Source organism: Melopsittacus undulatus, chromosome 2 (genome assembly GCF_012275295.1).
Source record: "Melopsittacus undulatus isolate bMelUnd1 chromosome 2, bMelUnd1.mat.Z, whole genome shotgun sequence".
Classification (NCBI taxonomy): domain Eukaryota; kingdom Metazoa; phylum Chordata; class Aves; order Psittaciformes; family Psittaculidae; genus Melopsittacus; species Melopsittacus undulatus.
Genome location: NC_047528.1, coordinates 65342753 through 65356308, shown reverse-complemented (window position 1 = coordinate 65356308; position 13556 = coordinate 65342753). Strand labels below are relative to the sequence as shown.

Below are 13556 nucleotides of genomic sequence, written 5' to 3'. Positions count from 1 at the left end.
GCTGTTTTGAAACTTTTAGGAGAACAGTTATGTCCAGAATATGAAGGTCAGATTTCTCAAGACATGAGGGTGTTGCTGGTTGTTTGACATAACATTAAAGTTCAAATCACAATTTAGGAATGGTGTGACACTTCTGCACTTTATTCCAGAATTCTTTCCAGCAGTTAGTTTGGATACAAAAAACCAACCACGACCAGAACAGCCCAAACCTGCATTGCTTTGCCTCTAAAATGACACCTCCATAAGAGAAAAAAAAAACCCAAAACCAAACATTTCAACAGCTTTCATCTTAGTGGTTGGAACATGTTGGACAAAACAGGGAAAACCTCCCACCCAAGTAACATCAAGGCACAAGAGCCTAACCAACAGGTTGAAGAGAGAGTAAGCGAATTTTCATGCTGTTAAGAAACGGGAACTGGAAAAAATACAGAATAGCAAGGAAGCAGGAAGAACCAAGTCACTCCAAGACTGCAAGGCAGTAAGACTTCAAGATCACTGTGAAAAATAATCAGTGGAAGGAAGAATGAAGGAAGAAAGTACAAAAAGCCTACTAAAAAAAATAGTTTTCCTTGTGATGCCTGCAAGATCAGCACTAGTGTGACACCCCGTACCTGAAATAGTTGTAATCCATTCTCTCAACAACATCTTTACATCATTGAATTCAACAGCTCCAGCTAGGTTGGGTGCTTGTGGCCTAAATGAACCAGGCTGTTGTTCAGTCTGCACAGCTGATGGGCCTGAAGAATCTGAAGTCGATGGAACTGCTTCTGACTGTTACAAACATAAAAGTTGATAATGGTCAGCCTGACAAATATCTTAACACTGTATTTATACACAGATAAGCAACAAGTGAAGATTCCAGTAAAGAAAAGAAGCTGCATTTGTGAATATGGACTAAGTCGAAAGAAACAGACACGGCTTTACTGAAAGCTGTTAGTGTTAAAATTACCTGAGCAGCTGTTCCTTCTTGTTTCAAGAAACCATCTATTAGCTTCTGTGGGCTTCCAGTTGCAGCTGGCATGTTTTTTGCAGGGCTACCAATGAGTCTGTTTTTCAAAGGACTCTGAATCTTTTTTACAGGACTGACTGGATTTTTTTTCCTGCTTTTTTTCTTATTTTTCATTGTTGCATGCTTCAGGTGCAAGAAAGGATTTTTTGCCACTGAAAAACAAAAGAACAGTCAGTGGTTGATACATTTAAAATTTAGTATTTTTCCATTGGAAGGAGGGCTCTGTATCTTCCACAAAAATCTATGGATCAATTTGGAGAACATAACCTAGATAAAGCGACTTTCACACTCACATGCCATTCCAGATATGGGAATTGGTCTTAAGTATTTGAAAAGCACTGCTGGACATTAGTGTACTCAGAGGATACTCAACTATTCATAAGCCTTTTAATATCAACCGCTGCAGTGCTTGAGTATGAGCAGATGGTGAAATCTGAAGCCTGCTGGACAAATTGCTTTGCCTCAGAGCACTGTTCCACCTAGACACCCACTAAGACTTCCCACCAGTGGTTATCAGCAAAACCAGCAGTGAAACCCCCCCAAACTGTTTTTATAACAGTTTACCAAGGCAATCACTCTCACTCCATCATATGACTGACTAATAATGCACATCTGCATTAGTCCACTGACTATGAAATCAAGGTTTGATTATAATAACACAGTATTTACTGGCAATGAACCCAATGACATTTCCAACTTATTTTATGGCAAAGCACATTCATGGGGAAGAAAACTTATTTCTTTCTACTGATTATAAAAAGGAGGCCTGCATGATCAGATCAGAGTAAAACCACCTGACTATCAGACATATGGTGAGATGTATCATATCTCTAATTGCCTGAAACTCATACCAGTGCTATGGGGTTCAGGGAACCATGAGAATGCTATCAAAACATAATTTAACTAACTTAGGTACTGAAGATGCAATACTTAAATTACACGACATATCAAGTTTAGATTCCATTCTGCAAACATATGGACACGCGTAAGTTTAGTGCCACAGTCCCCATGAATTGAATTAATTACCCATTTAAGTAAAGCTTGGCATCTGTTTGCAAAATGAGACCACAGCTGGTTGTAACTGACAGTCTGTCAAAAATAAATAAAGAAATTTGACTGAACATGGTATCTTCATATAAGCTTGTGTTATATTTTTCCAGTTTGTTATTTAGGGTTGCTTAACTGTCTTTGAATAGTAAGCAACCCTTATATAAGTATATATACTACTCACCACAAGTGTTAGCAGGTTGCTGCTCTGATTGCTTTTGCCTTTGATCATATGCATCTTTCAGCTCTGCTTGCAGCTCAGCAGGTAGTGCAGCAAAAACCTCAGGGTCCACCTGAACAGTAACAGAAGATTCACTTGATTATTTCACCAGTGAGCAACACTGCTTGCTTTCCTCTAGATCACTTACATGAGAAGTGTAAATTTTATGCCAAGCAAAAATAAAAGATATAACAGAAACACTGTAAAATATGTTTCATGTTTTCTTCATGTACTTTAGCTTGTAAAAACCATAAAATGTTTCACTTCATACTGCTCTGCATTCATTATTTTTGAGAATTACTGTTTATGGGCCTATAATTCACTAAGCATCTTTATTCACCCACTTCATTCACCACTGTCTTTATTCATCTACTGATCTACAGTATGGCTACATTAACAGCACAATTAAGCCTAACTCAGAAAACACTACCTTCAAATTTCCAAACTCAAACACTGTGACAATCAGACTTTTACTCCTCCTGTTCTTTTGATATTTCTGTTTCCTGGAAGCTGCTAACCTCCTCAAACAGAACATCACTGGAAGCAGTCTCACTTCTTTAAGGACAAGAAAGGCAGGTCTAGCTACCTCATATTTTGAACTAGCTTGAAAGGATTTAGTTTCTTTCTCCCAGTTGTCTATCCCTTGTTTAACTGATAAAAATGCAGTCCTTTCCAACTGTCCTAGGGGCTTGAATTCCAGATAAGAAATAATTTGCTGCAATTGCCATACGCACAAAATATAATTTAATGTATTACTGGTTATCTGCCCTCACTGTGCGTCTCAAGTAACAAATCTGGGACAGACTGGTCTTGTATTCTGAGTTTCCCAGTATTACTGGACAGTGTTTTCAGTTTATACTCTGCTAAATCTCAATTAAAAAAGGCAAACCTATAATTTCAAGGATTATATCTGCCTATTGTAAGAATTCCCTTTATTTCAGTGGTAGAATACAGAGATGTGCACAAACAACAACAAAAAAATTTATTCAAAATTACTATTGCAATTCTAAGAGCACAATACAATTTCTGCCATACCTGAGATACTCTATTTATTGTATGTCAGTATGCATAAATTGTCTCTTATTTTCAATACATACTTGATCTTTTTTTTTGAACTAAAACACATATGATAGGTCAGGAAGGCAGGCTGTGCTATTTGCACATACGATGTCCGAATTACACAGATAATAAACACGAATGTGCTCCCACAGGTAAAACCCATCCATTTAGCACATTTTTTCCACTTTTCAAACTCGTATGTGCCAACACAAACTTTTCACCACCCAAAATGTGCACTAATTAAATGAGGAAATGGGCACAACTCCGACCTCAATTTGTACAGAACAAAGGTTTGTGGTGGAACACAGCCCATTAAGTCCAGAGGCTTAAGTTATTTTTTAAATATAAATCTAACTTAATAAAAACAATTCTAAGAAGGTTCCTGTTCTCCAGCTGAGCAGTGGAGTCAGGAATTTGGGAGGCCCTCAATTAACAACGTTTTTTTGTATACACCATTTAATAATTTATGCAGAAATAAAGCAGAAGAGGGAACTGGCTGTGTTTCTGTTATTCCTCCTATTGCTGCCCTCTGAAAGTGTAATATGTAAAAATTCAATTGGAAGAGCCATCAGTCAAGTTCGTATGAATTCAATACTAATTAACTGGAGTTTTGTGTAATTTACTGTACGCCCAGAGTGTGCTAACATTGCTTTCACATGGCAATGGAGAATCATATGGAGATTCTCCATATCATATGAAGAATCTTGATTTTATAAATTCATGTACTGCCTCAGCACACAGCTATCAGTATTTTTGATGTGCTGTATAAATTTCCTGAAAAGGAACCATGTTATAACGATATAAGGATGAGGTGCAAATTTGCCACCAATAATTAATTCCACTACTACAAATGTCATTAGTTTCTAAGCAACTGTAATCTTTACTTCTTGCATCCTAAGCTTTTACAGGATTCAGCTACTACAGAGATATACAGCTCTTCTAAACAGTAAGATTTCTTCAGCAGCTGATGGAAATTAATACAATTTATCTGAATGCTTTCTGTGGGAGAACCTTACCCAACAAAGGACATTTTCCACATGTTTTCTAATGAATAAATCACTATCACTCAATTAATTTGGCATCTGGCATAAAACCACAGTTCAGTCAAAACGAATGAAGGGTTGAAAACCAAACCTATTAATCCATAAAAAGATGGGAGGATATCATTTACATTTGCTGAGTTGATACAGCTAAAGCACTCAATTTGGAGTGGCTTGCAATGATTCTATACCTGAAACCTATTACTGCTTAGTTGACTGCATCATTTGAAAGAAACTAATCTCAAATGTTTGTGTGCACTCACATAATACACTCCCACAAAGACTTTAACAATAAAAAACCCCTGTCAAACTATATTCAGACCAAGATGATACTTTGGAATTAAGTTCATGTTTGATTTTATCACTGAAAAAAAACCCTCCTGTATTAACGAACTGGTTTTAGCTTTTTCCTCTGCCGAACGTAAGGAAGCTATTCAAAAACATCACCCTAGCTGTTAAACTTGGACCTAACTCACAAAATGAAAATTTTAAATCTTAGAGCTCTCTTTTTGCCAATAAAGCTGAATGGATTTTGAGAGAAAAATCTGGAGTACAAGCATAAGGCATTCTAAAATAGGCAGTATGGATATCCCTGGCAAATAAATAGGAAGTAGTCAATTCTTCTTTAACTGCATCTTCAAACAGAAAGGCTGCTCTGCTAAGCCAACATTTTTGGATCCAGTAGCAGTCACAAAGTGCATTAGAAGATACGAGACAACAAAAGAGTGCATGAGTACGTAGAATAAGTATTTTTAAGACAATTTCAAGGAGTAATGCTATAATACTACCTAATTGACAGATAAAGCAGAAACACTAACAAAATACAATTTTTATAGAAAGCCTTGTGCAATTGAAATTCACCCTAAAAAGGAGTGCTTGAGTGGTAAAACAAGTGTGGGACATAATTTAACACACAAGTCCAAGATAAACTCTTGCCTACGAATGAACACAACTATGTATTTTAAAACAGGGGTATGGAGAGTTCATACACTATTTGTACATCATCTCTACAGGTGAAACCCAACTTTGCAGTTCAGGAACAAAAAACTGACACAACTGGTTTCGAGCCAGTGAACTTGAATAAAGGGGAAGAAATTTTAGTACCAGAAATAACAAACTGTGCATTAACTACTGTTCACTGGGTCAGGAATTTCTGATTTTCTCTGGATTCTGTGTTAGCTAAGCAGCATTATGCCTTAAAAACAGCAAAAAAAAATCTCTAAATCTGATTAAGTGGTATCAGTTTGAGAACAATGGAGCAATAGCACAGTGAATAGAAAACAGACAAATCAAAATACTGCTCTATTTTAAATGATGCATATGCAAAGTATTGTATCACTGAGTAACCCAATATTTGATCTTTAAATTCATTTTTACCCTACATTTGTTCAGCACTATCTTGGATTGAAGGGTAGAATATCATTAGAAGCATCATTACTGCTATGTGCTCCTGCTTCAGGCCCCTATTTTGAGAAAACAACTTCACACTTTCCTCATCCTGGGCATGCTGTATACAGGCACATTAAAAAATTTTGGAGATATGCACAATCTTTAGCCATGCCTGCCTTTCTCCCAGGAATGTGTTACAAACAATCACATCCACAGAAGCTAGCAGAGGCTGGCTTTACACCATCAAAATATCCACTTAAACAGAGTGAGTCTCCTGTGACTAGCTAAGCAGATTTCAGGACTGCTTCAGACTTACGGTGCAGTGTAACTCAGCTGCAATGCAGAAAAAAGACTGTTTACACACTGGATTGCAAAGCAAAGTGTAAATGAGGAGGTTTTACATCAGGCAACAGCAAAAACACAGGCATACTGATGACTATAAATCTTTAATAAATACTATCATACTATGTCTGTGACACATCAAGTAACATTTGAAAGCAGACTTTTAAAAGGTATTAAAGGACCATAAATCATTTTGGCAAGTCACAAATTCTACCTAATGCTGTCTCAAGAAAAAGCTGTTAACTATCCCTGTAGGTGGAAACTTGATGTTAATGCAAACATCCTACCTGTGAGAAAGCTGGCAAGGCTATTACATTAATTCCCATATTGGTATTTGGTTCTTGGAGCTGTGGAATTTGTAAAAGCACTGTTCCAACTGGTTGTGACAGAAGTGCTGTGTTACATCCATTTATTGGCTCTTTTCTGTTGTCTCCGTAATTCTCTCCTTGCTGAATGGTGTATATTTGCTCTACTTGTTCTCTGAGATCAGGCGGCAGGGCTTCTAGCACGGACTTATCTAGCTACAAGTATATAAAAGCTTTTAAATTTTTCTGAGGAATAAGTAACAGGGTTAATTTTAATAAAAAAATAATTTTACAGTTCTTGAATCCGTGTATGCAAACATACTTGGTAACCTGACAGTTACACTCTGCAGCAAGGTATAAAAAATAAGGTTTAAGACTAAAAAGTAGTTCAGTAAATATGAATGCTCAGTTGTATCTTTCCACAGTGCTCAGTGGTCTCATCACAAATTGCAATCACAAATATGTAAGGTTTCCTCGACAACCACCTTGTGACAATGAATCTCAAATTCTGAGCTCAAATTACAAAGGCAATGTGCTGTTATGAATACTACACTGATGTCTGATATAAAGCAATAAAGCAATTTATCATTCTTTTTTTTTACAGAGTTCTAGGATACATGTTACTAATTTACTTTAATGGTATTCTGTATGTTTGCATACTGTCAGGCTCTTGTCATAGATTTTGATAATGAAATAAGCCTTTGATTAAAATTTCTGCCTGCTGTAATTGCTATTATAGACTTGAAAGAACTGAAACAACCCCTCAGTACCTAAAAGTTGCTGTAAACAACGACAGCTGCACAAGTGACAGAATGAATATAACTGACAAGTAAATCTACAGCATCAATTTTCTCACAAGTAAAACTTGAGTGAAACTATGTGGATAAATGCCAGTGTCTGCCTGTAAGTTATCCTAAATAGGACTCCATGGCAGTTTCAGAAAACTTTATCTTTGACCTTTAAGAAGAAAATTTGGAGTTTATGACCAGATTCTGGATTTACGGAGAACTACAAATAACTGAGAAAAGCTACTTGGCTTAGAGTTTGAGGGGTTTTCATGAAAGCTGCCTGTATTATTAATCTCTTCGGCTATTCTTCTACATTCTGAGTTCTCTCATTTAAAATTTGCTACATAACTACTTCTATGACCATTTTCTGGAATGTTGGCTGTAAATGTATCTTCCTGTAGCATTCCTAGCACACACCACACAAACTATGGTATGAGACTAACTCTTACCATTCCTTCCCTATACTGAATTAGATATTATATTCCATATTATAATATGGCTATAAAGCAGAAAGAAAAATGAGCATATTGTGCCATAAGCCACCAAAGTTGTAGGAATTCTACTGCACAACTAGGGCATTTTTCATTTGTTTATACATATTCCTCCTGCAGCAGAATCTGAGTGTATGGAGGAGCTTCACATTATCCACTCAGGTTGCTTTTAGATCCACAGCTAGCTTAGGATCTAAAACGCTGGTACTGCATTATACAAAAAAGTTTTCTGGCAAGTCTGTAATTTGCTTTGAAAAACGTGCAAATATTTGGAAAAGCTGTTAACAGAACATAAACAAATGCTTTTACAGACTTAAATTACATTACAGATTTTTACAAAAAAGCATGTAAATCTGCTTGTACCTAAAATACCTACAAAATTCAGCTCAGCTTGCTCACAGCAGACACATGTAAAGATGTCTGATTGAGTAATGTGGGGTGGAAATAAGGAGGCTCTTCTTTGGTTACAATACAAAACAAAACCCCAACCAAGCCCCACAGAAACATTCTACTTAAATAGAGATGTCCTCCTCTCATCTAGAGGAGATATCCTGTACAAATGTCAAGTGTGCATCTGAGCGTTAATCTTATTTGATGAACATCAGAAAAAACATAGGAAGATGAGTAACTAAATCTGTAACCCAAGTTTGACATTCTTGGCAGAAACTTAGAGCACAGACATTGTAGAAGTATATGAGGTAGTGTATGACTAGTTGCTGTTCAGTTCCTTCTCACTAATTAAAGCTGGAAGACAGATTTATAGTGTAATTTATAGACTGGTATAGAATACATGACCTTGAGAATTCAGGTAGAGAAGACTTACTGATTATCATTTATTGGCATCTGTGGCAAAGAATATTGCTGCCATAAGGACAGAAAACATTAAAAAAATCAGTCTTCATGAAAATGACACAAAGTACTTGAGCTAATTCTTCTTGAGCCACTCATCAGTGATTAAGCTAATCAGAAATAATTTTAAAGAGCTAACATAAGACAAGGGAATTTACAAATCTGCATCCTATCATTACCATAGAAACACTGAACATGAACTATAACATGTGTCTAACTTGTCTGACAGAAGTTTTCCCAGTTTACTCCGTGTTTTTTGTAACAACGCTCTGGTAGTTGGTTGTGAAAGGTGGAACATAATGGTTTTTAGTACTTTAGCCCTGGCATCTTTTCCATTCCTGCTCCATTGCAATCCTTTGGCAAATGATAGAAAGGAAAAAAGATACTGGAAAATTAAATTTCTTTCTTTTGCATAAATACCATCTTTTGTGGGTTAGCCTATAAATGACTGCTTTTAAAAAATCATTTTATTAAGGCAAGATAGTTTAGCATAAGTAACAGTTCCTTATCACGCACTGTACTCTGCTAGAGCTCTTTTTAGTTAAAAAAGTAAAAATAAAAAAGCAGTGTAGCCTTTTTTGTTCTACCCAAGACAGACAAACAATCACAAGTTCTTACAATATATTGCAGATGCTTTATATCCTTATATTTTACCTGGGAAGGAGATGGAACCTCAATACTCAAATTAAGCCTGGATTTTACACTGATAGGAGAATGTACGCCATTCCATTTGACAGCAGACTCAGCATTGTTAACATTAGAATTGAGACCAGATGGAAGATGACTACCACGAGATGGAAGAAAAGTGCAAGTTCTTGAATCAGAAGATATTTCAAGGTCCATAGCAGCCACAAATACTATACATATGAAAACAAAACGATCATGTAAGTTAAAAATAATCTGAAGACTCAAGGTACAATGAAGTTAATTTCCAGTTTTATTTGCTGAACAGTTTATACAATATTTAGCATAATTATAACACTTTCCATTTCAAAGTATCCTTTGCTACTATTAACTTTTGAAAAGGTCAGAATAATCCATGCAAAGTTTTATTTGTAGCATTTTGATTTGTAGCAGCTAAACCTGCTAAGTGTTTATGTTAAATAAATAAATAATGTTAAATAACACTACTATAGTACTAAGTACTCCAAAAGGTAATCTATGTTGGAGCCCTTCAGAACTGATTATTATCACATATGTGAACTACAAAACTTACTGACCTTCCTTGCGTTCTTCTTCTGAGCACTTTTTTGCTTTCTGAACATGAAAAAGATCAATAACTGAATGGGATCCACCAGGTAAGTGTCCAGATTGTACTGCTGAGTGAGCTGAAGTGGTTTTACTGATGGGAACCAACTGCTGTACTTGAATTCCAACCTAAATCCAAAACATAAATACATTCATTTTATAAAGTTTAAAAAAATAACATAAAATCTGTAATTCTTTCCTAATAAAATTGCCTTCTCTGAAATCGGCTGCCTGTTGTGGGTGGGGGAGAGAAATAAAATATGTTGAAATACACATAAACATGCACTAAAACCATCCCAAACAAGTCCCAGGATTAACCACTACAATCCAACAACTAATAAATGACAAAGATAATACCCTCTTGACTTCTCTGAGATACAAGATTGCTGTCAACAGGATCATAAAGCAATGTGATTACTATGAAAGTTCTTAGACACCAACAAATACAGCAGTACTGACCAGGAAGCGATTAGTATTAAATCTGGCTACCCGCACCAGAAAGGAATGGTTTTACTGAGGAGAATCTGTACTAAATCCATCACTTCAGTCTACAAATGAGAAAGATAATATGGTTTCACTTCTAGACATGGTTCTTGCAAAATCCCAATGGATGAAATTAGCCGGATTGACATAAGCTTTGTATTATCTACACTTTTGCTTATGTTTGGTTACTGTCTACCCTGGGAAACTGAAAATTTATGAAAAGACTACAAAAAAGGCTGATAAAAAAGAATAAATTTCAGTTTTCCCATTAACTCACCCCTCTCATATCTGATATATTCAGTTTCATTGTGTGAAACATGTTTAGAGTTTCTTTCCCAATTACTTTTGCGCTGTCTGTTGCATGGTCTAGAGTTACAGTCCTACAAAGAATAAGAAAGTATGGTTAAAAAGGAAACTGTTTCACAAATCCTAAAGACTACAACAATTCTATATTTATTCAAGAGAGAACTTCAAAGAAAGACAGATCATAATTTCCCGGCATACTGAACTGAAACTGAACACTGCTCTTTTGTGTTCTGTGGTTTCTTTTTAAAGGTAATTAGAACTAAGTATGTGGTACAGAAAACAAACAGATTACTTAAGAATTGAACATTCTCAGTGTGTGGTCCATGCATTGTCAAATACAGTATGTAATTATATACATGCTACCTACAAAATGCCAGACAAAAGCATTTCACTTCACAGTACTTGTAGAAAAGCGCTCATGCACTACTCTTCACTAAACTTGGGTTTGTAGAGTTTGCTCAGCATTTTCAGTTGTGAATTGTCAAAGGTCTAGAAGAAAGTATTTCAGAAGGAACTCTGAGGAACATGCAGATACAGGCATCTGCATGTGGATTTCAAACAACAAAGAACTTGGATCAATGGTAAGTGACTTTAACCAACATTCCAAATACACATCATACACTGAGGACAATTTTCTGCAACAGCTCTCACAAAATTACCTGTGAGTTTTACAAATTGCCACCTGAGAGCTTAAGATGACAGTAGCAGTGCCTGGTATTTCTGGATTCTCTAATGGCATAACATTTAAGACAGATAAAGACAGAATTTCTCATGGCTAATCAAATGTGAGTGGTGTAAAGTTGTCCCACTGAGGTAACTGATGCAGTTAGTGTCAATTCTGCTGGAGTGGGCTCTATGGACAAAAGGAAGTTCCATCTTGGTATTTTGACAGGATGCCGTACTGACAACTTACTAAACACTTCAATGGTGTCTCCTTATATTTCACTCATGGGAAAGCAATCTGGCAATAGTTCCAAACTCAGTAATTCCTTCCATAAAGAAGGAATAAAGCTCTATCTCAACATACACTCAATCCTAAAAACATGTTCCTAGACTGTTAAACCTTCAGCTCAAAGAACTGAGGATAGCTAGAAAATTAAAGCATAGGTTGATGGATTTTCTTCTTGATATACAAGCCTCAGAAGGTGATTAGCTTCTGATAGCAAAAGGTGAATTTTTTAGCACAGCTAAATTGTATGTCACAAGCTGACAAGTATGAGGCAGACCCTATGCATGCAAATTCCACTGTTGATCTGTAGCCCACTGAAAGAACACCCCTACCTCTTCAGTCATCAGCAACCCTGAGCAAATGACCCTTCAGTTCAGGAGGAACTCATCTGTTACAACATGAGGTGGATGGAAAAGTAGAAAAGACCTATCTTTGGAGATACCAAATGCACCCTCACACAACAGGCAGTATCATCCCTTTATCTAAGGAACAATGGCTTTGATACAGAAATATCTGCCTGAAGAATAAACATCCATTTAGAAGGTTCTCAGACAACCTTGTATATTGAAACAGCATGTAACTACCTTATGTCTAGAGACTGTAGTGGTAGGACAATGGGTAATGGGTTAAAACTCACACAGGGGAACTTTAGATTGGATATAAGGAAGAAGTTCCTTACTCTAAGGGTGGTGAAGCACTGGACTGGGTTGCCCAGGGAAGCTGTGAATGCTCCACTCCTGTTGGTATTCAAGGCTAGGTTGGACAGCATGGTTTAGTGTGAGGTGTTCCTGCCCATGGCAGGGGGACTGGAACTAGATGATCTTAGGGTCCTTTCCAACCCTAACTATTCTACGATTCTATGGCTCTAATGCCTATGTATCATTCTTGTGCTTCCAGTATGCAAGCATATAAATTTGAGATTAAAAAAAATCCAAAACAACACAATTTAGTCAACACCATCTGGCTGAACAATAGGAAGCAAAGAAGAATCAGAAATAAAGAAAGGGGAAGAGTAATAACACTCCTTGTGGAAGCTGAAGGTCCTACTCCTTTGACAATGACCTATCAACTGACTACCAAGACAGAGTAACTGGGTTATCCCATTTCACCAGGGATGGGCATCCACCACAGGCAGCATCTCAATGAGATCAAGAATGCTTCAGCATGACCAGATTGAAAAGGACCCACAAGAAAATAAGGAACTTATGACTCTATGGAAAAACTTAACTACAAAGGTCAAGAGACATGAACCTTCTTATGGCCACCTCAAGAAGAGTGGCTCTCTTGAACAGCTGAAACACGGGGCACAGTCTCTGACCTTGAGATTTTGACATTCAACTTTCTTAGCTCTACTTTAGATGAGGACCTTAGTGACATGGTTTAGTGATAGACTTGGCAGTCCTGGGGTAATGGTTGGACTTCATGATTTTAAAAGGTCTTTTCTGACCCAGCTGATTCTATAATTCTTTGGATCTTTGCTGTGTTTTCTAGGACCAGACAAATTCTCTGCAGACTTCTTGGTGCAATAACACGAAAGACAGATTCAACAAAAAGAAACTTGTCTGTACCAAGATGGGCAACTGCAGTCCAAGGTGTCTTGACGCCAGCTCCAACCTTCAGAATCCAAAGTGGTCTCTCAGTCTTTTGCAAATACTGCCCTAATCCCCACACATTCTCAACTTGGAGAAGAGTACTGATCAGACATCCTTCTTGCCAAGTATTTTCTTTGAGAACTGACTCCAACTGTCAGGATCAGCGTATGATCAACAAGCTACAAAGAACAGCAGAAAGCCCCTAAAGAAAAAGAACCCAACACTGCACTACACTACACACAACACTACACTACAGTAGCTCAGGGAGAGGAAGAGTTTGCAGCAGCAGATCATTTCAACTCAGCTGGTCACTGAAGAAATAAAAATGCTCCTGCATGCTTGTCAAAGTGCGGAATGTAAATACTTCTAGAAGTACTGCAAAAGGAAAGAACAGCTCCAATATTGAGCAAACTGGAGAAATGAACACCAAATATATATA

General features: G+C 36.9%; 1 protein-coding gene across 4 annotated transcripts in view; it reads right to left on the bottom strand.

Moving 5' to 3' along the window:
• The window catches only part of REV1 (REV1 DNA directed polymerase), a 59405-nt gene that overhangs the window by 1942 nt on the left and 43907 nt on the right, over window positions 1–13556 (bottom strand). For all 4 annotated transcript variants that reach the window (XM_034072286.1, XM_034072295.1, XM_034072306.1 and 1 more), the window contains 7 exons: window positions 10548–10650; window positions 9760–9916; window positions 9194–9396; window positions 6394–6627; window positions 2241–2349; window positions 950–1161; window positions 612–771 (listed from right to left, as the gene is read on the bottom strand). In XM_034072286.1, the coding sequence (XP_033928177.1) occupies window positions 612–771; window positions 950–1161; window positions 2241–2349; window positions 6394–6627; window positions 9194–9396; window positions 9760–9916; window positions 10548–10650 (1178 nt within the window). The remainder of the gene's footprint in view (window positions 1–611; window positions 772–949; window positions 1162–2240; window positions 2350–6393; window positions 6628–9193; window positions 9397–9759; window positions 9917–10547; window positions 10651–13556) is intronic.